Source organism: Podospora pseudocomata, chromosome 6 (assembly GCF_035222375.1).
Source record: "Podospora pseudocomata strain CBS 415.72m chromosome 6, whole genome shotgun sequence".
NCBI classification, from domain to species: Eukaryota; Fungi; Ascomycota; class Sordariomycetes; order Sordariales; family Podosporaceae; genus Podospora; species Podospora pseudocomata.
Genome location: NC_085890.1, coordinates 1,377,219 through 1,403,723, shown reverse-complemented (window position 1 = coordinate 1,403,723; position 26,505 = coordinate 1,377,219). Strand labels below are relative to the sequence as shown.

Below are 26,505 nucleotides of genomic sequence, written 5' to 3'. Positions count from 1 at the left end.
TGGTGATAGAGTTGGAAAACGAAAAGTAGGTGCCGCCTCGCATACTCGGGCTTGAGGATATCATCGACAACCAGGAAGGCGAACGACAACAAAGAGGCAAGGGTGGACGATGGTTGGTGGGCGCCTTGGCGCGTATGCCTGTAAATGATAACAGCTGGGCTGTTCACCCCATTGAGGTGATGCTTCATTGCGGCCAGGGATAGACCGTTGGCGGTTCATGTGAGCATCCTGCTGTCGGTGGTGTTAGCGCTGACATGAAACTAGGAAAGACTTCAACAACCGGGCTCACATACCAAGGTCAACGCCTCACATTACGATCCGATGGCCACCTTCTGGGTTTTTAGGTGTCGCGGGGGCTGGAGTAATGACGACGACGTGTACCGGCTGAGCCATTCTGGATGCCGCCAAGTATGGCAGTGCTGAATCTACGGCGGCGGGAAGGGGGTTACGAAGTTCGAGGGTAGCGGATTCCGTACCGAAACCAAGTTGCAGAGTGCGCGAGAGGGTGGATGTTGAAGGCACTGACGAACTCCAAATCTGCAACGCAAGGACGAGAAGGAAATGCCAGAACTGTGGACAGTATGGCAGAGATGGTCGATGAAAATTGACCCCTGTCACTCAACTACCTAAATATTGTCAAGGAAACAAGAGAAGAGCGGTGCTGCTGCGGAAGCAGATGGGCTAAGCCAAGGACCCACCTTTGTTGGTATTAAGACTTCATCGAAGTTGCACATCGGTCGAAAACATGGAATGACTTCGGTCCCACTGCTGACAAGACGAGTGACAGCACAACACCCGGCGGCAGATAGGAGCGTTCGGCAACACAACGGCCTCTGAGGTGGGGCCGCTCCCCAGACCAAGTGACCCAGAGCCGGTCTGGTTTCTCTTGCGCTGGTAATGGACATGGGTGCTCTTCGAGAGAGGGGCACTAGACCTGTTGCTGCCCGGCAGCGAACTTAACCCAGCTGGAGCATGTTGAAAGTGAAAATTCACTCAGCTTTTATTAGCAAAGGTACTTCGAGATGCATGTTCAAAGCTATTTGCGGAGGGTAGCTCCAGGTAGATGTGACCTTGATTTCCCCAGATTCTGATGACGTCGCCAAAAAATTGGCACAGGGTGCTGTTGTGGAGGGATGGGGAAAACAGCGAAAGTGTTCTGGGTGAAACATTAACCCGAGTCCCATCCTCCTCGTCCGTCGATAGTCCGCCGGACCGGTGTCGATTGAGCGGTGAAAAATGTTGTGATGGCTCCATGGGGGGCCGGTAGCAGGTTATGTGACAAAAGTCTACGGCAAACAGCAATGGGTAGGAGAAATATATTTTATGAGATTCGTCCTCCGGAGGAGGGGAAAGGCAGGCCGGTCAAGAAACATATCGAATTTTTGACCAGTGAGAGCCCACCGCGGATCTCGCCCGTAATATGGCACGACACCTCTGCTGGACCACACACGAACATTCGGTGTGGCTCAAGCCAAAAACGTGGAGCTGGAGGGAACCCTTAGGTAAACCACCACAGCGGGGCCCATCTGAGCCACTGCATAGTGCCATCTGCCAGATGCGCGGACCTGGGCAGTCTATCGAATCCCTTCTTCAACGAACGTCTTCATTGCCCAGAAATTCCATCAAGCCAGCTATGGATTGGTTGACCGAGCATCTCCATACTATCGAGGTTGCAACAAAGCCCATGATATAGACGACACCGGCCCAAAAAGACGACGGGGTGGTGCTTCGCTATGGGAGAAGTCCCGTTGATCGGTGCATACCTGCCGGCGTGTGGGTGGGTAGCTTTGAGCAGTGATAGGTAGGTTCTTGGATCGGCTGCTTCTGGGTGTGGGATCAGGGGGTGAGGTGGGTGTGTATTTGATGTGATTCATTGCTTGGCAAGGCTTTCAGGAGCCGGTTCTTCGGTTCTGCGCGCAATCGTCAGGCAGTGACTTGTCTCGATTGGGTGGGAGGCTCTGCGCTCTTAGGTGGCCCTTCTTCCCTTCACCTAAAATAAGCCCAGTCGTTCTTCCACGATATCCGATGACTTGCCCGACATGATAATGGTGCCGTTGGAAGCCCCGAAAGGTTTTAGAGGGCTAGGATTCAACCGAATCGCTGCTCCTCTGATTCTGGTAATTTGGAATGCCGAGCAACCAGCCGATTCGTACTCGACATTCACCAACTACCATGCAGCACTTGCACTACCACACGACAGTTTCACACCGAGACCTCGGTTCCCACTTGCAGCCACCGACTAGGAAAAACAGAGCAGTAAAAACAAAAAAGTGGGGGGGGTTTAAGAGGCCGCGAAAGGGCTGATGGACAACGGCAAGAAAATCGAATGATTACCAAGTCGAGCATAGGACTGGAACCCCCGCTATTTAAACCCTTCCCCTGAGATGTGAAAACAGAATACCTGAGACATACCGGCCGATAGCAATAATCTTGAAAAGTGAGCTGACACGTCGGTGTGGGCGAAATATGCAAATTATTGAGAATTATACACACAGTATCCCACTTTCCCTCGATGATATGAAACGGACGAATGCATAAATCCGATATATGTCCTGCGGACTGAGTGCTTGATGTCAACACCCACACAGCCGACACGAAGAAGTCATATTGTCTGGGAAGGACCTGGGCATGTCATTAGCTAAGGACTGTGTGGTAAAAACAACGCAGGTGCAATAGTATATTCCGCCTCAAGCAGGTATCCATTGAGCTACCATAATTTTGAAGTGTAAAGATGCGTCTCGATCATATGTGCCTTCGATTAGCGGTTAGTCGGTTTAACTTCCGGCGCCACTGTTTGCCTTCATGTTATTCGACCTACCGGCCTCAACAGAAGGTCACACAAAAGCATGATATCCAGCTTGAATATAGACGCTTGCGTAGCGACGAGGTTATTGAGGAGTGACGTCGTTTTAAGCTTCAGGTGCCCTGGTCCCCTCACAGAATGTAACCGAAGGACTCCACCCGGCAATGCGGAGACCTAGCCGTCTTGGACAGGGGACAGGGAAGATGAACGACAAGGAAAGGACAAGATACATACAAACATTGACAGTGAGAGGCTTCAAGCATTCACTCGGATATATAAGGCCATAGCAGAGGGTGCTCTCGGTGGGTAGCCGTGATGCTCAGTTGCTGAATGTATGTATCCGTTTAGTTCCGTCCGTCGGGGGAAGAGGAAAATTCACAGCGAGGCGAGTTCCCACTGTGTTAACAGCAAGATTTGCAGAATCCTTCGCTACAATGCTACGTGGAAGCATCTTGAGGGGGAGAAAACAGCGGTATATTGCCCCTTTAGTATGAGAGATGAAGTTGAAATCATCGTATGACGATCACACAACGCCATGCAAAATCCACGTGCCTGCCCACCACACGTGAAACATTCCAGCATTCCAACCCCGTTAGTTTGCCCTATATTAAGCAACACGAATGCACGTTTAGATCTGGGTTGCTTATGCTTTTTCCGAGTCGGTGGTACGCGTCCTTATCTCAGTCAAATCGAATGATCATCCCACCTTGCTGAGGCTTCGGCAACCATCCTCACGGCAACATATATTTGGTTTGGTGCGAGTACGGTTCCTTCATTGTGTTACTTCCAGAAGGTAAGCCACTACATCCGTGCCAAACTGTACCATGTACCGTAAATCAATAGAGCCATAACAATACTCGCCCTCACCTAGGTACCTACTTACCCTCACCACAACATAATTAACACAGAGAGTAGTTTGACCTATCTTATTGCCTAATTGAAAGGCTTTTAAAAACAGTTTTCAGACCTTTTATAAGACGCAGCTTTTGGATGATTGGGGGAGGGTGCCAAGAAGAATGGGTTGACGGTAGATGCTATCACGAGTGCACGAATCAGTATATGGATGTCTTCGGAGATATCGCTCGTTATACATTCCATGGATCCATACGTTGCCAAGTCTTCACGGTAAGTTCTTTTCACAAGGTGGTCAGCGTTGGGTCACAAATTGAGGAGGAAAATATAGTTGTTTGTTTCAAGCTAGGATAGGGTACGCTGTCAAAAATCCCAATATCCCCACTGCCCATGGCTCCATTCTACCTGCCGTCAACGTCTGTAGACAAATAGCGTTAGAATTCTCAGAAACAGAATAGCCAAGCAAGACTCCATCAGGTCCCGACGATGTGGTTTGGTCCCCGCTCTTTCTCATAGCTATCTTGCATATCACACACTTTTGTGAAAACCAGAGCAATCTCATATAGACCATAGTCTACCTGGAAGGTAAGCTGCTTCTGATCCACACCAACTTGCCACACCTCATAAAAGCCTCAGTACCTACCGTAAATAATATTGACATGTTTCTTAATATCAAAAGCACCCGAATTCTTATCAAGACACTTCAGTCACGTTAAAAGAATTCATGCTCTCAGCAAATGAAACATTTTGTTGTTTTTCTAGCTGTTTCATTTTGGAGGCCAATTTTGTAGGGCATTTCGAGTTGCACACTGGGTATAAAGATGCAGATGATGATGATAAGGAGAAAGCAAAACTTGTTGAGTTCAGACCCAGACAGTGGATTTGAAGCATGTTATTGAACTGATGATATTACCTTACAAAAGCAAAGATATCGAAAAGATTGAATAGTGAAATCCTGCATCTTATACAAGACTAAAAAGACAGTAAGTCCTCAAGATAGTGTTTCTCATCATATTGTCTGAGTCTGATTGGTCATTGTAGGTATGTGTCCATTAGCAGGCAGAGCTAAAAGGGGGGGTGCTTAATCCATCATAAGCAAAAGAAACCGACCATGCTGGGACTCGAACCCAGAACCTTTACCAGCTGGAGATTTAACAGTGAAGTTGAAACCGGAAAGTAACGCGCTACCATTGCGCTACACGGCCTGTTGGTATTTTGATCTCAGAAACTGACACTATATTACTTCTAACCTCATGCCTTGACTAAAAAAACTAAGCCACCTTAGCGAATCATTACACAAATGATAAGTACACAAATAATCCCCAGTTCCAGAATAGCCAACATATTCCACATAGTAACATCCTAGAAAACCCCCTCAGTGCGCATCATGTTATGTTGTTGTGCGTTGTGCTCCCGTATCACAACCTAGAGAAATGCAACCCCCCCGGTACGCCCCATGTGTTCATTGCTTCCTGGTAGAGATATGTAAAACCGCTATCCTCCCTGTTTCGCCGCCGCAAGCTCTCAGAAGAAGTACCGTATGCCTGGCCTGCTGCGCCGTTTGTCGAATTCACCGGTCTGCATGGTGTCTTGCAGGTGGTGGTCCGCGTGCAAGGATCGGGAAAATCGCACCGGAGCTCCCCTCCCCCACGCTGCGCGGCATACATAAAGGATCACCTTCCTCCATCGTGCTGACAGAATTTCCATCTCCTGCTTTTTTGTCTTCTGTCGCTGTTTTATTGTTGTTGTATTTATTGGTCGTGTTCGTTTAGAACAGGATGTCCAAGCAGCAGCAACACGCCATACCGGCCAAGCACGCCTCGAAGAAACCCTACCATCCAAGTCAGTCAATATCGGCATTCTGCATCTGCGCGACGCGCGGATATCAGTCGGGTTCACTCACAGGTCCCTTCTTCTCTTGTTGCTGCTGTGGGTAGTACTGTCCCTGAGGAGGATACGGGCCCTGCTGCTGGTAATACGCGCCGGGAGGTGGCTGTTGGCCATAGCCCATCTGAGGGCCCTGCTGGTAGTAAGGCTGTTGCTGATCATAGGGACCCTGAGGAGGAGGGCCGCCCTGGGGTGGGTAGTAAGCCTGCTGGGGAGCGCCGGGGGGAGGAGCGCCGTAGGCGGGAGGCTGATCGTGCTTTTGCGACATGGTGATTGACGGATTTGATTGATGGACGACGATGATTAGGCGATCTGCGACAGCGACGACGACGATGCGAAATCGGAGAGGCGACTGGAGTTTGGTTTGCTTGTTGTGGTGAATAAAATAGGGGAGTTCGGGGAAGGAGTTTGCGATACCCAAATTAAGCGAGGTAAAGAAGATGGGGGTGGTTCGGTTTATCAAGGTTTGTCCTTGCGTGGCGATGACCAGGGTGGGAAACTTTGTTGTTCGCTCGGGTCGAAATCTGAAATTTGGATGGAACGGTCGCGGGTGACGAGGCGCAAGTCCGCTTCCGGGGTGCGGGGCAAGAGTGCGCTGAGTTATAGGACACAGGTCGGGTGCGCAGCTGGCCTCAAGCCTCAAGCTAACGCGTACAGATGATACTTGAGAGATACTCGGACGATCCGTGTTTCTTTTTGCAGTAATTCAATTCCAGGTGGTGGAGAGCAAAAGACCAGACGAAGAGAAGAGGGGAACCAAGGGAGAGCTCGACAAATGTGTCAACCACGGACAAAGAACGGGATTCAATGGCAAATCACGGGAGCCTCGGGAGGGTTGCTCTCAGAGCCTGATGTTCTGCTCCGGTCAAACCTTGGGTGTCTCATTCAGGTCCCCTATCATGTGCCACTACATTTTGGAAGATTGACACTCTGCATTCTAGAACTTGGTGGTTGCGCGATATCTCCGGCGGCTGCGCCACGAAGCGTCGTCAACCATCTCTTATCCATGTAGCTACATCAAGTTTTGAGCGTGAGTGAAACCAGCGTCTATCATATGAGAGCGTCTATGGCGTTCGTGTCAGCGAGTAAGCCTTGCCTTCGAGAAGGATAGAGTGGAGTGTTTGATGAGGAGTTATCCACAAGCCATCGCTGCAACCTCGTGGCATTTAATGCAAGTTATGAACCCCACATTGATTGCTCCTTACTTCTGCACAAGCTACACTGCCAGCTGCCAGTGACTGCTGTCATCGGCGGCCTCTTGATTGACAACTGATCATGATTGCTCTTTGTATGGCAATCGTCGCATCAGCAACCCGCCTTTGCAGTCATCGCCGGTATTTGCACCGGCCGATCGAGACCGCTTCACCTCCGTTGGCTCTGATCCCTGGTCAAGGTTATACCACCGGCTTTTTTTCTGACCGATTGTCTTACCCCTTATTTCTTGGCAGGGGTGAATCACCACAGCCAGCAACTTGAGGCCTTTTGGTCTCATATTGAACTCACATATACCTGCCCCGCTTATACACCACCACTTGCATCTACACATCATACCCCCAATATAAAAATGTCCCGCGAAACCCTCTCCTTCCCCCCCACCTCCATTCCACCCCTAGAACCCTACCTCCCCCTTACCTGTCCCTCTCCAAGCTCAAAACCACACCTAACCCTCACCTACGCCACCTCCCTCGATGCGTCCCTCTCCCTCGCCCCAGGCGTCCGCACAACCCTTTCCGGCCCTTACTCCAAATCAATGACGCACTACCTTCGCACCCGCCACAACGCCATCCTCGTCGGGTGCACCACCGCACTCGTCGACAACCCAGCCCTCAACTCCCGGCTAGGAAGCATCACCTCTCTCGACCAACAACCCCGCCCTATCATCCTCGACCCAAAAGGGCGCTGGGACTTCACCGAGGACAGCCAGGTAATCCGTCTAGCGGCTGAGTTTAAGGGGAAGGGCCCTTGGGTGGTGACTAAGAGGGGAGGGGAGACTAAGGAACGGGGAGAGTTGCTGGAACGTGTAGGGGGCAAGTTTTTGTTTTTGGAAACGGGGGAGGACGGGAGGTTTAAATGGGGGGATGTGTTAAGTGTTTTGGGGGAGCAAGGAGTGAGAAGTGTCATGGTAGAGGGAGGAGGGGAGGTGATCAACTCTCTCCTCATCGACCCAGAGAACCGCCTCGTCGACTCAGTAATCATCACCATCGCCCCAACTTGGCTCGGCAAAGGCGGGGTGGTAGTCTCACCCTCACGACAACAAGGACAGACGTCACAACTGAAGCTGTGGGATGTATCCTGGCAACCTTACGGCGAAGACGTGGTGCTTTGCGGGAGGATTTTGCGCAGTTGAGCCAGCTAATACTAGGTTAACTGTCTGTTTAGGCATATACATGCCAAGTATGCCATTTAAACAAATCAAACATGTCCCACCACCTTGATCTCAACCCACCTCAAAACCAAATACCCCAACCCCGTCACGACAAAAGCGCTCTCAAACCCAATATCCCCCGTAACCTTCGCCAACGGGCCCGTATACCACGGCGCCGCCATTCCCGGAACCACCAATCCCAAACTCAACAAACTCGCTCCCAGCGCCGCCACCCCCGGCGGTAATTTCCGTCCAACATTCCAGATCTTGTGATCATGACTGCTATAATCCCCCTTTCTAAACACCACCAATTCTGTTATGACAACCGCATCAAAACACCCAGCCCAATACCCAATCACCGCGAGGAAGTTCGTCAAACTTTCCTCCCACGCCTCAGCCGCCTTGATCGCAAACGGAATCAACAGTCCCATGGCCACAAAAATAAAGAAAAACCGATGAACTTGTGCGAAAAACGGCAGGAGCTGCTGGAGGTTGACGCTGATGGAGTACATCGAGATGGCAATGTTTCCTATGACGGAGAGGGCCAAAAGGACGAGGATGAATTTCCCAAAGTTGCCGAGGCCGGGGACGAGCATTTGGTACAAGATGCCTCCTATTCCTGTGGTGGCGTAGGCGGCGGACCAGGAGGGTATGTTGGGGGTGCAGCCTCCTATCGCGGCGCCGAGGATGAGAAGGGGGACCGACGGGAGGAGGAGGCCGAAGTAGGTGTAGGCGAAGACGCGGAATCTGGAATTCGGCGGGGACAAGGGTGGTTAGAAACTCGGTGTGGGATGCTTTAGGAGAACACAAAACGGGCAGTGTTTTGACGTTGTCTGGATAGAGAAGAAAAGGGGGAGGCTTACCGAGACACAACGTTTGGTTTGTGGTAGATGCTGTAATCTGACACCGTGCCTCCAAATGTAATGAAATACCCCGCGATCAGAGCACCCAACGTCATGACCTGAGAAGCGGTTGCCGGTGGGTTGTTTGTCTGCAGGTGAAGATACTTGCCGCCACAGCCCAAGGCAATGGCAATGGCGATGAGGTTGGGGATCCAGGTCCATCTTTCCCAGAAGTGGACTGCCTTGAAGCCAAAGAGGGAGACAGCAAAGGAGACAAGACAGGTGATGATAATACCGATGTTGACCGAAAGCTGATCTGGGTTGAGAGAGGCGAGGGTTTGGCCGCCCACCACGGCTGAGAGCAAGGAAAAGCCAGTCAGAGTGGCAGCGTTGAGGAGTAGGGGAATGGTGACGAGGTAGCGGCTAGGCTGGTTAGTATTTCGACCAGATAGACAGAGGAAAAATGATAAATAGGGAGGAAGAGTGAGCATTACGTACCCAAAGGAATATCTCGCTTGAATTAACTGCCTTAGCCCAGTCTCCATGCCACCAATCACCATAAAGGCAGGCGGAATGCAAGTCAACATGGCAAAGAAAACGATGACGAGAGAGGCGTCCCTCAAGTTTATGCCCATGCCCAACGTGGCGAGCATGCCGGTTGGGATACTGGGGCCAGATCCATCGGGTTAGTGAGGTCCATACTGACAGGAATACGGGAAAATGGACCCACGGAAGTAGACAGAGAAGACAGGTGAAGAAGACCGTGAACAAGTTGTTGTACTGCGTACACGTCCGCTGCTCAAGCGGTACTGGCTTGATGCCATTCTCTTCGACGCCGATGTCAAGCAGCTTCTGGTACCACTTGGGATTCTTGTCAGGATGAGTCTCGTAGACCTCGCCATCCTTGACGGTGAGGATGGATGTCAGGGCGCTCTTGAAGGTGTGAGGCTCCTGTCTCTCGAGGTCGGAGTCCTGAGAGTGACTCATGATGGGCGATTGGGACGGTTGTGTCCCGTAAGTGAACGCAAGAGGTCGAGGGCAGCAACAAGTGTCAAGACTACGTTGGGGTCGCGAAAGAAGGACACAGGACAAGAGTACGATTGTATTTTCTAGTCAAGCCGTGGGGAGCACCCCGCCCTTAAGAGACCATCCCATCCTCATCCTGTTGCTCCCATTGCTAGTGGGCAAGCGGGTCTAGCATCCTCATTCGCATATTCACTCATGAATTCTTGCATGGTGGAATTATTGCGCTCCTCCCCATGACATTCACAGTTCTGTCATGTAGGTCATGTCCCATGTATGCGTCTAATATGAGCAAACAGGGGATCGAAGAGCTAAGATCCTAGTTTCTGGTGGGGTTCACCGACAACTTACATTCTGATAAGAGAAGCATGCAGGAAATGGCAAGCGAGAAGCCTTGTCGATTGGAGGGGCATTGTCAAGGCCAAGCCAGTGATGCAGTCGTATCACCAGCCATGTGTGACATGCAATAATGAAGAAGTAGTGGCAACCAGACGAGGGATAGCGGCCGCTTTCGTCTCTCCTGAGAGCAAGGTCAAGGTACGCAACGTGGGCAAAGGTGGGCTGTGCTTGTGAAGCGGTCTGGTGGCTCGATGGGATCATGGAGGGAAGATGATCCTGGGAGTCTTTCATGTATTTCCGGCTTCCCCGCAGACCGGAGGGCTCATGTACGGTTTCTGTAGCTCGGTCAAACATTGGGCCGGCCTGGTGATCGGCGTCGAAACGCCGTCGTCGATGGGGGAGGCGGGTTGATGCTTCACCAGGCCATCTCACGATGTTATTGCTCCCGAGGTTATCACCAAAACACCCCTTTCCCATGCCGTTACGCAAAGCCCGCATTGCGGCTCATAATGTCGGTTCCAAACTGTCGGAATATCTGTGATCATTAATCGGGGGAGACCAATTGGCAGACTCACGGCACCCTACGGCAATCGACTGCGGGGGGGCTGGGCTATGGAACTCGATCGGAGCCAAGGTTCCCGCGCCGTAGTGGTGCAGCAAGGCCAGTGCCCAGCACCCATCAAAACAGCACCCGGTGCACCGTGCTTGAAGAATGGAACCTCAGCCGTCCGGTAACCAGGTCTCTGGGTCATGTTGAATGCTTTTGATATGGTAATACAAAATCTAGGCAGCACTCTCGTATATCTATTCGCCTCAAACTGTTGAGGAGGCTGGTTTTCAACAAAGCTCGAAGAAACTGAAATGGAGTCTAGGAATGAGATCATTGCCAAACCTTTCCTTGGCTGTGGTTAAAGGTCCACTGAAGAATGCGGGGGCTTATCGATAACATGGACCCCAATACCTCAATGCCTAGCTTGAAAGGGTTAGGGTTCTGGGCTGCAGGAGGCTCGGCGGGTGGCACGCGCCGCGATCCTGTTGCTGGCAGTTGTAGTGGGGACGTCTTGCAGTAGGCCCAACTTGCGCTCCGTGTTTCGAGTTTCGGCTTGATCGCAACCTCAGAAATCCTGCCTCTGCTCCTGTCTGGCGCTGCTTGATTGCGAATTGAATTCCTGACCGGCAACCCTTCCGTACATTCTTCGAGACACCCCAGATCCTAGACACCTTGCCGAGTGCCGAGAACCTGAACCAGGGTCCGGCCTGATCGCACCCGCAATGGAGGGAGTCTCGATAATCAAGGAGCACCAAAAGTCCATCATCGACATCATTCGTAATACCACCCGAGGAGATTGGAAGGTTTTGGTGCTCGATGAGACGACACAGGCGATTCTCGACACCACCGTCAACGAAGATGACATTCTCAACCATAATATCGCGAACATCGAGAGGATCGAGGAGCGCCGGGAGCCCAATCCAACCATGGACGCAATTTACGTGATATCGCCTACACCATTTGCCGTCGATTGCCTCATGGCCGATTTCGAACGCCGCCGCTACCGAAGTGCATTTTTGATATGGACCGGGATTCTACCCGATGCCCTAGCACGGCGTGTTGATGCTGCCCGGAGGCAAATAGCAGCTCCCCCTCAAAACCTCTTCGTCGACTTCTACCCCCGAGAATCACACTTGGTTACCTTCCAAGACCCGTCCAGCTTTCAAGTGCTATATAATCCCAGTTGCAATGATCTAGTAGCACGGCACTTGACGACGTTGGCGCAAAAGATAGCTTCTGTCTGCCACACACTTGGAGAAGCACCGAGGATACGCTACTATGCGCCGCAGACCGCGACCCATGAAGCTGGAGTTCTTTCCTTTCACCTGGCTCGCTTCCTCCAAAACGAGATCGAGCGGCTACAAAAAGTGGACCAGAACTTTCCGCCACAAACTACCCGGCCTCAGTCAGTGTTGCTAATCACGGACAGGTCTATGGATCTGATGGCGCCGTTACTTCACGAGTTCTCCTACCAATCATTCATCCACGATGTACTACCGCTCAGGGAGCAACCAAACGGAACAGTTACCTATCATATGGTGATCAACGAAGGGCTACCCCAGGCCGAAGAGAAGGATGTGGAGATAACCGAGAAAGACAAGTTATGGGTGGACAACAGGCACAAGCACATGGCGGATACAATCGCGAAGCTGATGGGAGACTTCAAGAGTTTCATCGCGAAAAACCCCAACTTCGCTGGAAAGAACGAAAACGAGACCAGCCTCAATGACATTCGAGATATGTTGGCCGGCCTCCCTCAGTTCCAAGAGATGAAGCAAGCCTATAGTCTACATCTTACCATGGCGCAAGAAGCCATGAACATCTTCCAAAAGTTCAAGCTCTCCGAGGTGGCCTCAGTGGAACAAACCCTCGCCACCGGCCTCGACGAAGACCTCAAGAAGCCCAAAAATATCCTCGACCAAGTTGTTCGTCTGCTAGACGACCAAGACGTTGCCCCCACCGACCGTCTCCGGCTCGTGGCGCTGTACGCCCTCTACCGCGACGGGATGATCGACCAGGATCTTCTTCGGTTGTTATGGCATGCATCGTTGCAACGATCTAGAGAAAGTACCGACAAGGCAGCGATAGAAAACCTCGAATTACTCGGTGCTCGCCCCCTGAAAGCTCAACTCAAAGAGGTCTCCCCACGTCAACCCAACACCCCTCTCTTCCCTCCTAATACGAAAACCGCTGTCCAGAGCGAGGAATATGCCCTCTCGAGATTCGAACCAGCGGTTAAACACATGCTTGAAGACCTCTGCTCTGGAACCTTGGATCAGACTTCCTTCCCTTATGTCATCCCACCCCAAGCAGGCGGACAGGCGGATGACGCGTTTCAAACCCAGGGCTCCCTCCGCTCTGCCGCCCCGAGGTGGGCTTCTGCCAACCGCCGCCAAGTTGAAAACCGACAGCGCATCATTGTTTTTGTCGCGGGTGGAGCGACGTATTCCGAAGCTAGAGCCTGCTATGAAGTATCCGAAAAACACAATCGGGATGTTTACTTGGTTACGTCGCACATGCAGACGCCGAATAAATTCGTCGAAGATTTGCGGCATCTGAAGTCGGATAGGAGGAGGTTGAAGCTGCCGATGGATGAGCCCCCCAAGAAGGCGCCCGCGCATTTGTTTGAACGGCCGGCGCCGCCACCGCAGCAGCAGGTGAGGCCGCCGCAACCCGGGGGTGGGGCGCCAGGGATGGGAATGGGGGGGCAGATGCCCCCTGGGGGTCCTAGGCCGCCGACGAAGGCGTTGGGGCAGATGACGTTGAGTAGTGGCCCAGGGGGGCCGTCGGGGGGAGGTGGGGGCCATGAGAGGACGAGTAGTACTGCTACAGGGGCTTCGGTGGGAATGGGGGAGGATAAGGAGAAGAAGAAGAAGAAGAGGAATATTTTTGGGATTAAGAAGGATAAATAGGTGATAGGATGGGAGGGAAGAAAAGGAGGAGAGAGGGAGCTTATTGTGTGATTGAAAATGGGGATGGGGATAAGGTTGTTGGGTCCTGTTTGTATGGAATCTGTCTTTTTTCCTCTCTCTCTCTCGTTGCGTCTATGTCTGTGTGTCATATTGCGGGTTCATATCTCCCTGCTCTTTTCTCTTGTCAAGAACCAATACCTTGTGAAACCTCACAGCAGGGCGTTTAGCGTCGTCGTGGGTTGAATTGAATTTTGACATGGAAACGGGTAGTTTGGATCTCAATACTCAACGTGTCTGTCAAGATGATGCCATGTGTGATAGTGTGGTTTCTGTGTGTTCCTGTAGCATCATAGCACTCCGTCCGCCAATCTCACAAAATATCTCTCCCTTACCAACAAGGAGAAGAGAAGCAGATGACAATGAAAGCAGATCGCGTTGAGTTTTGCGGGAGATAAAAAGAAAAGAGGAGGTTAGCAGGATTGGCAATGGCTTGGTGATATAGCTTATGGCAATGGAGGTGTGAGGCTGTATCTTGAAACCAAAATAGGTTGGAGACCTACAAGGGCAATTCGACTTGCGCTTCAATTTGCTTAAACGCTCAGCAAGTCCAATCCTTTATTTGTACTGTACAATGTACTGTCGCATAAAAGCCCTCTTTTCCCCTCTATCACTTTGCGAGGTAGGTAAGAAAAACCTATTGCTAGAAACCACCAAATACCCTACCCTACCCTTCCGCTGACACAAGACCCTTATTTGCCTGATTCCCAATCGGGGTTCTGTAAGAAAAGCATGTCAGCCTCCTGGAAGAATGGGAAAGTTAACCGGAAATGCTTACCTTGCGCAGAATAACCAGACCCTCCAGGGTACTGCTCAAGCTAATATACTCCTCATCTTCCAACTCAGCACGCTCACCATGCGCCAACAACACTGGCGTGCTCTGTGTCTGCCACCCAGTGATCGTCTTAGGGCGACCAGCCTGGCCAACCACATCCACAGCCTGACCAACGCGCACGTTGACAGTCAATGGCTTTAGGTTCTCGTCCAACGTTACAAGGAAGCGTGGATGCATAGCTGTGACAAGGAAGTAAAGCAGATAATGCGAGTCCGAGGTGATGAACTGCTTGGCATCAATCATCGCCACAAGAACAGTGAGGAGACCAGCAGCCGATACCCGCGACAGAATCTGGCGATCGGTGTGGAAGGGGTTGATGGAGAGGGTGCCCTTGCCCATGTGAACAAGACCCTGCGCAATGCGGACCATAAAGAGGGTTTCCTGATCCCGGTGATAATAGCTCGCAAGCTGGCGCAGAAGCTGAGCCAACCTGGCGTTGTTGGTACCGGCACCGACCAGACCCATGGCAAAGATGGCGTTGATGGCAACATCATTATCGTTGTCGTGACTGTATCTAGAAAGTGTATCGTACACCTTCATCTGGGGATTACTTGGGCTGACAAGAGCCATAGCCAGGGGTACGGCTCGGCGAATGTTGGCCTCGCCATAGTGCATGAGGTGGCCGAACTGCCGGAGAACCATTTCCTGGCCGACATCCTCACCCATCGCAATAATACCGATACCGAGAACAGCATAGGCCTGCAAGAGCTCGTCGCCCTTTTTCTCTTCTGACTCCTCCAAGTGCTCGTTGCAAATGTGGAGCAGCTCCTGAATCTTCAACACAGCACCAGTTCCGGCCCAAGCGCAGATCGAAGCAAGGACAGAGGTAGGCTTGGCCATCGGGTGCTCGACCGCCTTGAGAGTCTCCAGAATCACATCCACCTCCTCTTGGCGCCCGAAGAACAAAAGACCCAGGCCAAGAGCAAGGAATCGTGTCCACTTATCGGTGAGTTGACCCTTGCGGTCATCGTCCAAGAGCGTGGTGATAATGGCCTCGGTAACTTCGGGGTTAGAAGAGCCCACGAATACCAACCCGCAAGCAAGAGCAGCCATGGCGGATACCCGCATCTGCTGAGTCGTATCGGTGATGATGGGCAACAGGAAGTCCAAAAGCTCTCCCTTGTTAGACCCAGCATAAGCAAGACCTAATCCCATAATCGCCGATACCCTGATCAGCGGGTTCTTGTGGGTAAGTTTGTCGTTGTCTGCAAGAAGAGCCATGGCAGGCTCAGAGTCCAACCGAACGCCAGAGTTCATGATGCCAATGGCAAGATAAGCACCGGCCTGGATTGGCTCCTCCTCAAGATAAGTGTACTTATCTACCTGATCAAGCCCATTCTCGATGTCCCACATGAGAAGCGTGCCCAGAGAGGCCACTGTGGACATCATACCCTCATCCTTTGTCTTCCATACCCAGCTCTCCTTGTCGCCTGCAACCAGCATCATCTTGTCGTTTCCGAAGCCTGCGTTCACGAACCCGTTGACGAATGCGGCAGCCAAATTGTGGCGGGCCGAGTCAAAGTTGGTCAGGCCGGCGACGCGGCTGCTCTCGAGGTGGCTCTTGTAGATGTCTTCGGTGGTCTTGGGCTCGAGAATGTTAAGCTCCTTGCCCAGGGCCTTGAAGTGATCGGGAAGCTTGACGTTAGAGAGGCACTCTTGAATTTCCTCGTCATCGGTCTCATCGCTGTCGAGCCATATTCTTTGGCGCGCAATCAAGTAAGAAAGCTGCTTCTTGAGCGCCAGATCAGGGGCATCTTGGAAGTCGGCTTCAATGAGTTCGAGGTCGTTGAGTCTGATGGCAAGCACCATGGCCTGTGTGTACTGCTTGTAGGTCTTGTAGATATCATGGGCTACACGGAGGAACTGTTCGTTGTCGGGGTATGTGAGCAGGTTGACCATGGACACCATGTACAAGCAGACTCTCCCATATGTGTTCTCGTCCACGAACTTTGGCAGCTCTTCGATAATCTCGACTATGAGCGATGATGTTAGCCTTCCAGGTTCCTAAGAAAATCGAGGGAGGCAAGTCTTACGCTCGCTCATTAGATCGACAGCGTCAGCCTCCTGATTGCTCTTGAGAAACAGGGGAACCAAGGCCAAGGCAAGGTCCACAAGGTCCGCTGTTGGCTCATCGGCGGCAATGCGCTTCCCGTAGACCTCGCCGATCTCCAGAGCAAGATGCCTAACATACTCATGACCCCATGAGCCGATATCTTGCGTGGGCGCAAGCAATCGGAATTTGAGAGTATCTTGGCGGTCTTCGTCAGAAAAGGTCATGCCGATCACCGAGAGCACATCGGCAAGGGAGTTCTTGTCATCGCTCGCTGGCCATTCATCGTAGAGCTTCGTCAGGGTCTCGTAATGTGGACGTAAAAACTTCAAGGGCTTCGGGACAGCTGTCATAGAAGAGGTTGAGGTCTTGATCGAGCTCCCTAGAGCCTCCAATGCTGGCTTGTAGAGGGACGTATCGGATTCCTGTTAGACAGTTAAGTAGATGTTCCACAGCAACAGGGACAATCAAATGGCAACGCACAGTCAGCCGCTCAACGATCATATCAAGCTCGTTCTTCAGCTGCTGGTCCTCCTCGCTAAGCTCTTCTGAAGCTATACCATGGTGTTAGCAAGCGCTTCTGCTGTCGATGATGCCCATGCAAATGTCAACGCACTCTCAGCCTTGTCATCATCCTTCTTTCCATTCTCCACAGGCTGAGCGGCCTTGTCCTTCTGAGTCTCGTCATCTGCAGCCTTCCCCTTGCCCTTGTCGGCGGTCTTCGACAGGTCGCTGTCCTGCGCCATGGTTGCGGTTATGTGTGAAGGGATGGGATGTTGTCAAGCTCCGTTGGGCCTGCGGAAGGTGGCGGGGGTCAAAAGTGAGAGGAGGTTTCCTGGTAGTTGGCGGGTTGGATAAGGCGTCGCAAATCCCCCAGTATGGCAGTAATCTGTAATGAATGGCAATGGTTCGTTAACAGTTGAATAATGTCGGTGTTGGAGTCGGAGATGGAAGAAAGCTTAGCAATTCTTCCCGTTGATGCTGAGGCGGGCAGGCAGCTTGCTGGTTACGCGACACTGCTTGGCCGCCTGGCACTGGGACACAAGGCGGGCCCAACCTGAGTGGCCAGTGCTCCACTGAGCTAAGCTCGACCCTTGTCTCCCAGATCCTTGACAGGTGAGGTCAGCTCACCGCCCGCTAAGAATCTTCCGGTAAATACAAATTCCGTTTCCCTCGTCAAACCCTCGCGCCCAGGCGGGGCTGTTCTGGGTTCATATGTAATCTTATCAAAGATCTTATCACTCATGACAGGCCATGAATTTTTGGTGGGCACAGCGCAATGCAATGGAGGGGCACTGACAGACATCACTGAAGGGAATCCGGCGCGCATTTGATATCCCACCCTGGCCTTTGAACTCATCCTGGGAAACTACTGTTTCACAATACAGCCTTTATAAGGTGATATCAGTCAAGTCGCAACCATGAAGTTGGACACACGGGCTATGCGCCATCTGACGGCGGAGGACTGGAAGGTCCTCGCAGCTGTAAGTTGCCCCTCCTTCAAACCACCAAGACCAGCATCATGTACCTTGCTGGCCTCAACGGACCACCCCCCTATGAACCCCATTATCCCATCCCTTCACAGCCACCTCAACTAACCACCACCACAGGTCGAACAAGGCTCCAAAAACCACGAACTCGTCCCCGTCCCCATCATCGAGCGCTTCTCCCGCCTCAAAGGCGGCTCCTCCCTCGTTTCCAAATGCATCTCCACCCTCGCCAAAACCTCCCTCATCGCCAAGATGAAAGAAGCCAAATACGACGGCTACCGCCTCACTTATGGCGGCCTAGACTACCTAGCCCTCCACACCCACTCCCAAAAAAAGCACATCTACTCCGTCGGCACCCGCGTAGGCGTCGGCAAAGAATCCGACATCATGCTTGTAGCCGACCACACCGGCGCCCAGCAAATCCTCAAAATCCACCGCCTCGGCCGCATCTCCTTCCGCACCGTAAAAACCAATAGAGACTACCTCAAAAAGAACGCCTCCGGCTCCTGGATGTACCTCTCCACCCTCGCCGCCCGCAAAGAATACGCCTTCCTCTCCGCCCTCCACTCCGCCGGCATCCCCGTGCCTACCCCCATCGCCCACTCCCGCCACACAATCGTCATGTCCCTCGTCGACGCGCCCCCCCTCCGCCAAATCTCCTCCGTCCCCGACCCGGCAGCCCTCTACGCCTCGCTCATAGAACTCTACCTTCGCCTGGCTAAGCACGGCCTCATCCACGGCGACTACAACGAGTTCAACATCCTCATCCGGGAGGACATCTCCACCAACCCGGAAACGGGAACCGAAGAAATCACGCTTGTCCCTGTCGTCATCGACTTTCCGCAGATGATCTCCATGGAGCATGTGAATGCGGAAATGTACTTTGACCGCGACATCAACTGCATCAAGATCTTTTTCGAGCGCCGATTTCACTTCAAGCCCACCACTCCGGGCCCTTTTTACAAGGATGTCAAAAAGACGGTTGGAAGAGACGGGTTTGAGAGGTTAGACGCCACGCTGGAGGCGTCGGGTATCACAAAGAAGATGGCCAAGGACCTCGAGGCGGCTATCAGGCAGCACGAGGAGGAGAAGCTGCAGAATCCAGAGGCGTTCGAGCCATCAGATGACGAGGAAGATGATGAAGACGAGGATGAGGACGAAGAAGACAAGGAGGGAGAAGAGACGAACACAGATGAGAAAGAGAAGGAAGAACAACCATCAATAGTCATCGGGTTTCAGTCTCCGTCAGAATCAGGAGCTGAACAAGGGATGGAGAAACTGAGCATAAATAACAAGACGTAAGTAGGGTAATCCCCAAAAAATAAAAAATGAGAAAACCTCCAAGTTGATTTGCTACAACCTCCCAACACATAACCTTGTTCCCGTCTTTCAGCTATGACGGTACTGAGCTCTGTCTATAGCTATGGCCTTGACATGTATCATCCACTCCTTTTCTTGTCTGTATTACTTCCATCATTTTCTCATAGCACTGCGCATATCTCATTATTTCTACTCTCTGAACTCCCATGTTGGGTCCCGTTGTCCTCTATTCGCTGTCTTCATTCCTCAAAGCAGTTTCACCTCACGTTTCTTTGCACAAGTTGTCTGGATTGCGTCTGACAAAACATGTACACTTGTCGCAATCTAACAGGAATCAATCAAAGACACGATCGCCACAATCTGTCCTGCGAAAATGCTAAAATCGTTCTCTTCCATTCGTCGATTACGAAGCTAACAAAAACTACACCGAATCTCCCAGAGAATATTGACACAAAAACAAAACAAACAATTCTTGCTGCCGTCCTCCACCCTCTCTGAAAACGAGTTGATAAACCATATGACTAACATGTTTTCGTCCACTAAATATAGCAGAGAGGTAATTATGTGTGCTGGGGCAGCCCAAACACTCGCCGAACAAACCTAAGGCCGCCGCACTCCAACCGAAATGACAATAAACTCGTAATCGATATTGCCTGGAACAGAATCTCTCGAGATATGAAAGCTGTTGTCAACGTTCCAGAAATTTACTTCAACATGGGGGTTGTCGTTGTCCAGGGATCAACTTGCATCCCTCTCTACGCCTTCTCGTTCTTGATGGTGGCGGTATCCTTCTTGATGGTGGCGGCATCCTTCTTGATGGTGGGCGACGATTGGGTGCTGCCCTTCTTGACGGTGGGAGAGTCGACCACCGTCACGCCCTCGTCGGCTGATCCATCATCCGAAGACGCAGTCACCGAAGGAATGCTGTGCCTGCAAACAGCATGTGAGTCATCTTGAGCCAGAGTAACTGCAAGACGTGGGGGCTGGACATACATCAAGTTGGTGCGACCAAGACCCTGAGACATGACTGGAGTCGTGTTCGTACTAGCAGTACCAATGCTAGTGCGGACAGGAACGCGAGGAGCGTAAGAACTACATGGAAGGTTAGCCAGGCAATCGTGCCGAGTGGTATGGGCAAAGCAACTCACATATCAGATCCCACACCACCGCGGCGGGTCCAAGGGGCCTGCTGGTAGATGCTGGGGTGAATGCCAACATCTGCAGTACCATAAGCACCAATGTTGTACTCATTCGTGCGGAATTGGCGACGCTCGGCGGTGATACGCTTGAGCTCCTTCTGGGCCGGCGTGTCGGCGTAGCGAACCTGCATCAACATGCCCTCGTCTCCAATGGAGGCACCATGGTACTGCTTGATAATCTGCTCGCACTCCTCGCGAGACTCGAACCTAGACGGAATTAGCAACTTGCTTGCCCAACCAGCCAGTGTGGAAGAACCCACCGAGCAAAACCAACGCCACGGCTGTTGCCCATGCTATCGCGAAGAATCTTGCTGGACACGACATGATAGCCAGTGAAAATGGCGTTCAACTCCGACTCGTTGAGACGCTTGGGCAAGTTGGAGAGGTACAAATTGGTCGAACCTTCGTCGCCCTCGGCCTTCAGTCTCGCATTGAAACTCTCCTGTGATCATGATTAGGACGAACCGAGGGCCGCAGAGCAATAGTGAACTTACGCGAGCAAAGCCAACCTCATAACCAAGATGGTAGAACCCGCGAATGCATTTCTCCGAGTCGCGGACATCGGCGAACTTGGCAAATCCAAAACTGAGAAAACATGTTAGTCAAAAGTCCAACCAAGGGGAAGCTGAGGTGATAGGGAGCGTACCCTTTGCAAGCGCCAGTGGCAGTGTCAATAATGGCCTTGCTCTGCTCAACGGTTCCAAAACGAGAAGCATAGCGGTGCAGCAAATCGTCGTCTGTGGTGGGGTGCAAGCCGCGAATGTAGACATTGCGATTGCCGTGAATGCGGTTCTCGAGACATTGCTCGATCGACTTGATGTGCGTGGGCGGGGTAAAGACCGCCGGGACAGCCTCGGGAATTGCTGGATTCACCTTGAGCAACTCCAAAAGTTCCTCGTCAATGGGCTGCGAGGAGGCCTTGGGAGCGGTACCGGGCATCACAACCTGCTCCGGAGAAGGGGTCGTGTAGCTTGAACGAAAGACAGCAACACGGGAGCCAGCACCACGCTCCGAAGCGCTACCAAAGAAAGGAGTGGCCGGAGTCGACTCGGTGGTTGAGTATGAGCCGCGGCGGTTCTCCAAAGCGGGAACCTCGCTGCTGCTACGATCGGCATAAGAGGCAACGCGACCGGGGGTATAGGGCATCGCGTGGTACGGAACAGGCAAAGGAGCGTAATTCCCCTGAACAGGATACTGGCCAGAAACGCTGTAGCCATAGGCAGCCTCGGGGGCTAATCCTACATGAACAGGAACCGAGTAGCCCTGGTAAGCGACAGGTTGCTCCTGGGCGGTCATATATCCATGCTGCTGGATCTGCGACATGTTGGAGGCTCCGTGGCCATTGCTGGGTGGAAGACTCATCGCACCGAACTGGCTCGCGAGGGAGTCCATGCCCTCGGAGCTGTGACCAAGGTGATGGACATGAGAGCCAGGTAAGCCCTGCTGGCTGTGCCCAACTTGGGCCCCCAAGTAAGCCGAGTATGTACCCTGACGGTTGCCGCCAGCCTCGGAGGACATGCCGTTGTTGGTGCGGTAATGAGACATGGTTGCGAAAATACAGTCTGAAAACATGGTTAGCGACGTGTTCCCCAGGCAGGATGTTAGGATGGCCTCCTGGGCTTGGACAAGGTCGATGGTGGTCGAGAGAAAGTAGGAAGGTGGAAGATTGGACGAAGGAGTTCGTTGTCGCGTACCTTGAAATTCTGAGGGAAAGAATCAAGAGATCACTGCAACAAAACAAGAGTCAGTATGCGATGGGACAGAAAAGCTAAGTTGTCGCGAGGAAGAACTGTAATGAGGGAGAGTCGCTGAAGTGAAAGAGAAAAGTCGCACACACCTCCAAAATGATCTTGTCTTGTACTGCTGATTCGACAGATGCTGCGAATACAAGAAACCGAGCCACTCAGTGATGGAGAATGTTAGAGGCCAAATTGTTGAATGCAAAGCGAGTGCTGGAGTAAGGGGATAGATCAAGCTATCGGCGATGAATGGAAGAGATTCGGGGTCTGACTGGTGTGTTGATGCTGTAACGAGAGATCAGGCAGAGTCCACAAGAGACCAAAACAAGGAGATGGGAATGGATGGTGAATGTTTTAAAAAGAGAGGAAGATGGATGACACCGACTAGGGTGAAGTAAAGTGAAGTAAGTGACCGCCACCGCCCTGGGGAGTGGAACCGAGGAGGGAACCGAGGAGAGACCCGCAAGAAGTGAAATGTTGTGGCTGACCACATGCTACTCCTGCTGTTGAAACACAGCAGGCAGAGGCCTGGAGGAAGGCACGGGTCGTTGAGGGCAGGCAGGTGGTCGCAGACGAGCTCAAAAGGGTGGGTAAGGCGGAGAATGGATCGCGGAGACAACCACTGGGAAGCCCTTTCTCGCGCTTTCCTGGCAGAAATGATACCTTAAAATGGAAGATTGACTTACGGGCTAGATAGCAGTAGCTGGTGGAGGTGAGGTACGGATGCAAGATAATGTGATGGCTACTGCCTAGCGATGCTGTATCGGTGCCGAGGGAGCGGGGGATGGGGGAGGAGATGAGAGTGCCGTCGGAATCGAAAGAGATGCTGATTTCCAAGTTGGCGGTCGAGATGAAAACTCTGAAGAGGAAAGAGCAAGGCTCAAGGCGCAGGATGGCTACGGACGAGGCTGGCAGGGCAGGTGGATGTTACTCTTGCACTTCACTTCCAGCTGGGAGCGATCCCGTCTCCAGGTGACTGGGTGGGCTGTTCTGTTTGGACGGGGAAGGAGCAGCTTTGGGAAAGAACCTGCGGGAGCATGTGATGACGCAAACCCTTCTATCAGGCTCTTTACTTGCAAGAATGTGGGATGTCGAACGTGTAGTGTGTCGAATCTTGCTCCTGCTTATCTCGAACTCTCGTCCAAACGTGGCTCCCCAGTTCCACACGTCCACACCCTTAATCGAGAAGTCAACAACCTGGAAGTTGGTGTTGCAACAAGCCACTTGCCAACTGCTGTGATCGTCGTGGATATGGCTTCCAGCTTGAATCTATCTCGTCCACAATATGAGTTGCCCGGTGGAATAAAACGGCCCCGAACGGCGACAACGGGACTGGTAGGGTTGTGGCTTGCCGAGCACGGGTCAAGTACCCAGACGAGGCAGCCCTTCCAAACTTTGGAGCTTCTTTTCGATCGGTGCCGATATCTCTCGCTGTTCCTGTCATCAGCGCTCCCTTTCCAAAGATCTCTCAGTAAGAAGCGGACATGATGACGTACCAATTTCTTCTCGAATACTGATGCCGCTGATAGTTATGCCTCAACCTTGTGACTGGCCAAAATATGCCGTCGAAAGAAGATGTGTGCAACAGACAGTCCGTAGGATATTGGCTGAAGATGAAGAACTGGATAAGGATACTGGAGGGCAACAATCCGAAGGGAAGAGACTTCAACTAGCAATAGATGGGGTTCGTCATGTGAAGTTGGTGTGTGTGGTCTTTTCGTCCTCTACGAAGAAAGAAAGGAGGACTTCAACCGTCAGATCCAAGATTGAGATGCAGCAAATGTCGGGGTATAAGAACGTTTTCGCCACCACCCTCTTTCAACCATACGGAACAGAGCTCCGATGACAGGCCACATAGTCTGCGGACCACGACCTACAAGCAGCCTGCCGGGTGGGCAGCCACAGGTAGTTGAGGAGATTCATGGCGGGCATACATCTAGCATGTGAGTGTATATGCGGACGGGAATGAGCAGGGTCTGAGAGAGGGGGGTGGGGGCGTGTAGATAACTCTCTCCCGAAATCCAAGCCCTCCAGCAAGATCGCCGTTGACCGTTCTGGAAACACGCCTCTCTCTCTCCACTGTTATATGCATGTGTGTGCCTGTTGAACTCGCGTGGCGCGATGGTTTGACTTTCTTCCCACTCTGTCCATTTTGCCCGAAAACGTGATGGCTCGCTGTATGCAATATGCATTTTGGTCTGAGAGGTTGGAATTCGGAATAGACAGACGGCTGCTGCATGTACACCCACGCCTCAACCCCCTCATCCCAATGTTACAAGAAAAAAGAAAAGACGATTGGTCGTTGCGTAAGGTAGGTTCATCAATGTTTCAGTCACTTGCGAGAAATATGTCTCTGGGGGTCGAACCCCGGGCAGTGAAATTTCCCGGTGGCTTTCCACCGGTGCTCCCACACCATGACTTACCTAACCACCACTGGATGTCCACCACCCACCCCCATCGTCAAAACCTTCCAAACAGGTGGTGGGATATGGGCCTCCTTACTTTTCCTTTGCATCTTGCTTGCAGCATGTATGTGTTGTGCGCTGCAATGCCCCGTGGATTCCATCCTTCGTTTGCTTCTTTTTGTTGACATGCGTGTTTTGTATTCTTGCATAGACAGGCAGCAAGAGCGTGACCGTCCCGAGACAAGGCACCGCCTGACCGCTTGTATCTTGCTTTTTCTCCCTACCTTTCTCATACTGTGCGTTGGATTTTCTTTTTTTGGTGTCAACTCCTTGGAAAATCCCATTTGCTGTTTCGATTTCTGGGTCCAGTCGGCATCGGGATGAAATGAAGTTTGACTTTTATGTGCGAGTGCCAGCGGCTTGGCATCAGCGAGAAGAAAAAGGGGGCTAAAAGGGGCACCTAGTTCAACAAATAACCCAAATACTAGAGACGCAATTTAGCCCACGAAAGAAAATAAAAACAACAAAAAAATATCCCTCCATTTCTCAGCTCAGAACGGGATATTTGTGGCTGTTTGCACCAAGCTGACCGAAGACACACCTACAAAAGACGGAAAGATGCCAAGGAAGCAAAGGAAAGCCAGAGCTCCGAGACATGAAGCAACCATAAACTTTAAACCTGCGCGTCTGCTGCCGGACAGATTCTCTGGCCGATCTGGTCTGTAGATCGTCATTGCAGCCAGTCATTAAACTCACCCAAAGGTTGTGTAGCCATGAGAAAGAGCGAAGACCAAGCCCCATCGTCGGGACCTTCCATCATACACTCAGTACACAACCACGCCACCGACCAGACAACACGATCAAGTTCACCCCCGACGCCATCATTACTCGTTACTACTCAAACTTGCTCTTTTCCAAAACCCTCACATGCCCAACAAGCAATGGGAACTATACAAAGGGATAACAATCAGGGATGCCCCCATTTCCAATGATGAGATCAGGGAATCTCATCTGGTAGAGGGAGGGGGTTAGGGTTTTATCATTCACAACACCACCCATCCACACCGCACTGTAGAGACGGGAACCATAGATGAGAACAGTTTAATTGAGCATACATACCTTCATTACGACTCCGTGAAATCACATGCAGCCCATCATTGATACGGGATTGCGGCAACATGCTGAATAATCAGTGTCAGTTATTCGAGTTACACTTTCATGTGTCTTTAGAGAATGTTTATAACGAGTGTCTGAGGATTTGGTGGGTTGTGAAGGTCAAGTAGTTGTGTGATTGATGCATTGGGAGAGTGTGGTTGTACTTGATGATGGTGTGCCTAAACCAAGATCCCAACGATACCTCTTCGGAGAAAAAAATAACAATTAGGGAGTAATCTACCACCACCACGCCACAAACCCAACCACGTAACAAAGGTGCTGTGCAAAAATATATAGATATGGACAGATGATAAAAGTCTTCCTTCTTCCCAAAAAGAAAAAAACACCCAACCCAACCCAACCTCCACACACCCCAAAATGAATTTGTCCTTTGGAGCCTGATATATCATAGTGTGCTCCCCGCCCACCCGGTCCATTCTATATTCCATGCATGTAATGTGTGTGTGTGTCAATGTGGTGTGTGTGTCAATGTGGTGTGTGTGTCAATGTGGTGTGTGTGCGTGTGATGAAGAAAGTTTGCAATGGAAAATCGCTATACAAATTTGACAACCAGCCTTTTAGCGCCCTGCTAAATTGTGTTTGCCACCCTTTCTTTCCCAGCCCATTCCAGCCCCAGCCAGCCAGTCAAAAAAAAAAAAAAAAATAGACCCCCTAAATCAAT

The 26,505-nt window shown here is 51.7% G+C and overlaps 7 protein-coding genes and 1 non-coding gene across 8 annotated transcripts; 3 read left to right on the top strand and 5 right to left on the bottom strand.

Annotated features, from left to right (window-relative positions):
* Positions 1–4,761: 4,761 nt before the first annotated feature.
* QC762_0093400 lies at positions 4,762–4,860 on the bottom strand. Its single transcript has one exon. It is a non-coding gene; the product is annotated as a tRNA-Arg (tRNA).
* Positions 4,861–4,875: 15 nt separating this feature from the next.
* QC762_603100 (uncharacterized protein) lies at positions 4,876–6,643 on the bottom strand. Its single transcript, XM_062891999.1, has 2 exons — positions 5,559–6,643; positions 4,876–5,486 (listed from the first exon to the last, which is right to left on the bottom strand). The coding sequence occupies exons 1-2, from the start codon at positions 5,702–5,704 to the stop codon at positions 5,180–5,182; spliced, it is 453 nt and encodes a 150-aa protein (XP_062740478.1). The 5' UTR covers positions 5,705–6,643; the 3' UTR covers positions 4,876–5,179.
* A 463-nt stretch (positions 6,644–7,106) lies between these two features.
* RIB7 (2,5-diamino-6-(ribosylamino)-4(3H)-pyrimidinone 5'-phosphate reductase) lies at positions 7,107–7,889 on the top strand (the record flags this gene model as incomplete). Its single annotated transcript, XM_062892000.1, has 1 exon — positions 7,107–7,889. The coding sequence occupies one exon, from the start codon at positions 7,107–7,109 to the stop codon at positions 7,887–7,889; it is 783 nt and encodes a 260-aa protein (XP_062740477.1).
* A 65-nt stretch (positions 7,890–7,954) lies between these two features.
* QC762_603120 (uncharacterized protein) lies at positions 7,955–9,736 on the bottom strand (the record flags this gene model as incomplete). Its single annotated transcript, XM_062892001.1, has 4 exons — positions 7,955–8,654; positions 8,736–9,172; positions 9,248–9,415; positions 9,512–9,736. 4 exons carry the CDS (start codon positions 9,734–9,736, stop codon positions 7,955–7,957), a joined length of 1,530 nt encoding a protein of 509 aa, XP_062740476.1.
* Positions 9,737–11,383: 1,647 nt separating this feature from the next.
* sec1 (syntaxin binding protein 1) lies at positions 11,384–13,573 on the top strand (the record flags this gene model as incomplete). The annotated part of the gene is made up of 1 exon (XM_062892002.1): positions 11,384–13,573. One exon carries the CDS (start codon positions 11,384–11,386, stop codon positions 13,571–13,573), a length of 2,190 nt encoding a protein of 729 aa, XP_062740475.1.
* A 446-nt stretch (positions 13,574–14,019) lies between these two features.
* Positions 14,020–17,618, bottom strand: RPN1 (proteasome regulatory particle base subunit). Its single transcript, XM_062892003.1, has 5 exons — positions 17,132–17,618; positions 16,999–17,069; positions 16,499–16,940; positions 14,409–16,438; positions 14,020–14,349 (listed from the first exon to the last, which is right to left on the bottom strand). The coding sequence occupies exons 1-5, from the start codon at positions 17,259–17,261 to the stop codon at positions 14,323–14,325; spliced, it is 2,700 nt and encodes an 899-aa protein (XP_062740474.1). The 5' UTR covers positions 17,262–17,618; the 3' UTR covers positions 14,020–14,322.
* A 71-nt stretch (positions 17,619–17,689) lies between these two features.
* rio2 (Serine/threonine-protein kinase rio2) lies at positions 17,690–19,349 on the top strand. Its single transcript, XM_062892004.1, has 2 exons — positions 17,690–17,999; positions 18,126–19,349. The coding sequence occupies exons 1-2, from the start codon at positions 17,937–17,939 to the stop codon at positions 19,305–19,307; spliced, it is 1,245 nt and encodes a 414-aa protein (XP_062740473.1). The 5' UTR covers positions 17,690–17,936; the 3' UTR covers positions 19,308–19,349.
* A 731-nt stretch (positions 19,350–20,080) lies between these two features.
* On the bottom strand, positions 20,081–24,679 carry QC762_603170 (uncharacterized protein; the record flags this gene model as incomplete). Its single annotated transcript, XM_062892005.1, has 10 exons — positions 23,760–24,679; positions 22,950–23,694; positions 22,362–22,548; positions 22,219–22,251; positions 21,171–22,086; positions 21,019–21,109; positions 20,785–20,966; positions 20,474–20,731; positions 20,319–20,417; positions 20,081–20,255 (listed from the first exon to the last, which is right to left on the bottom strand). The coding sequence occupies exons 5-10, from the start codon at positions 22,067–22,069 to the stop codon at positions 20,081–20,083; spliced, it is 1,704 nt and encodes a 567-aa protein (XP_062740472.1). The 5' UTR covers positions 22,070–22,086; positions 22,219–22,251; positions 22,362–22,548; positions 22,950–23,694; positions 23,760–24,679.
* Positions 24,680–26,505: the final 1,826 nt, after the last annotated feature.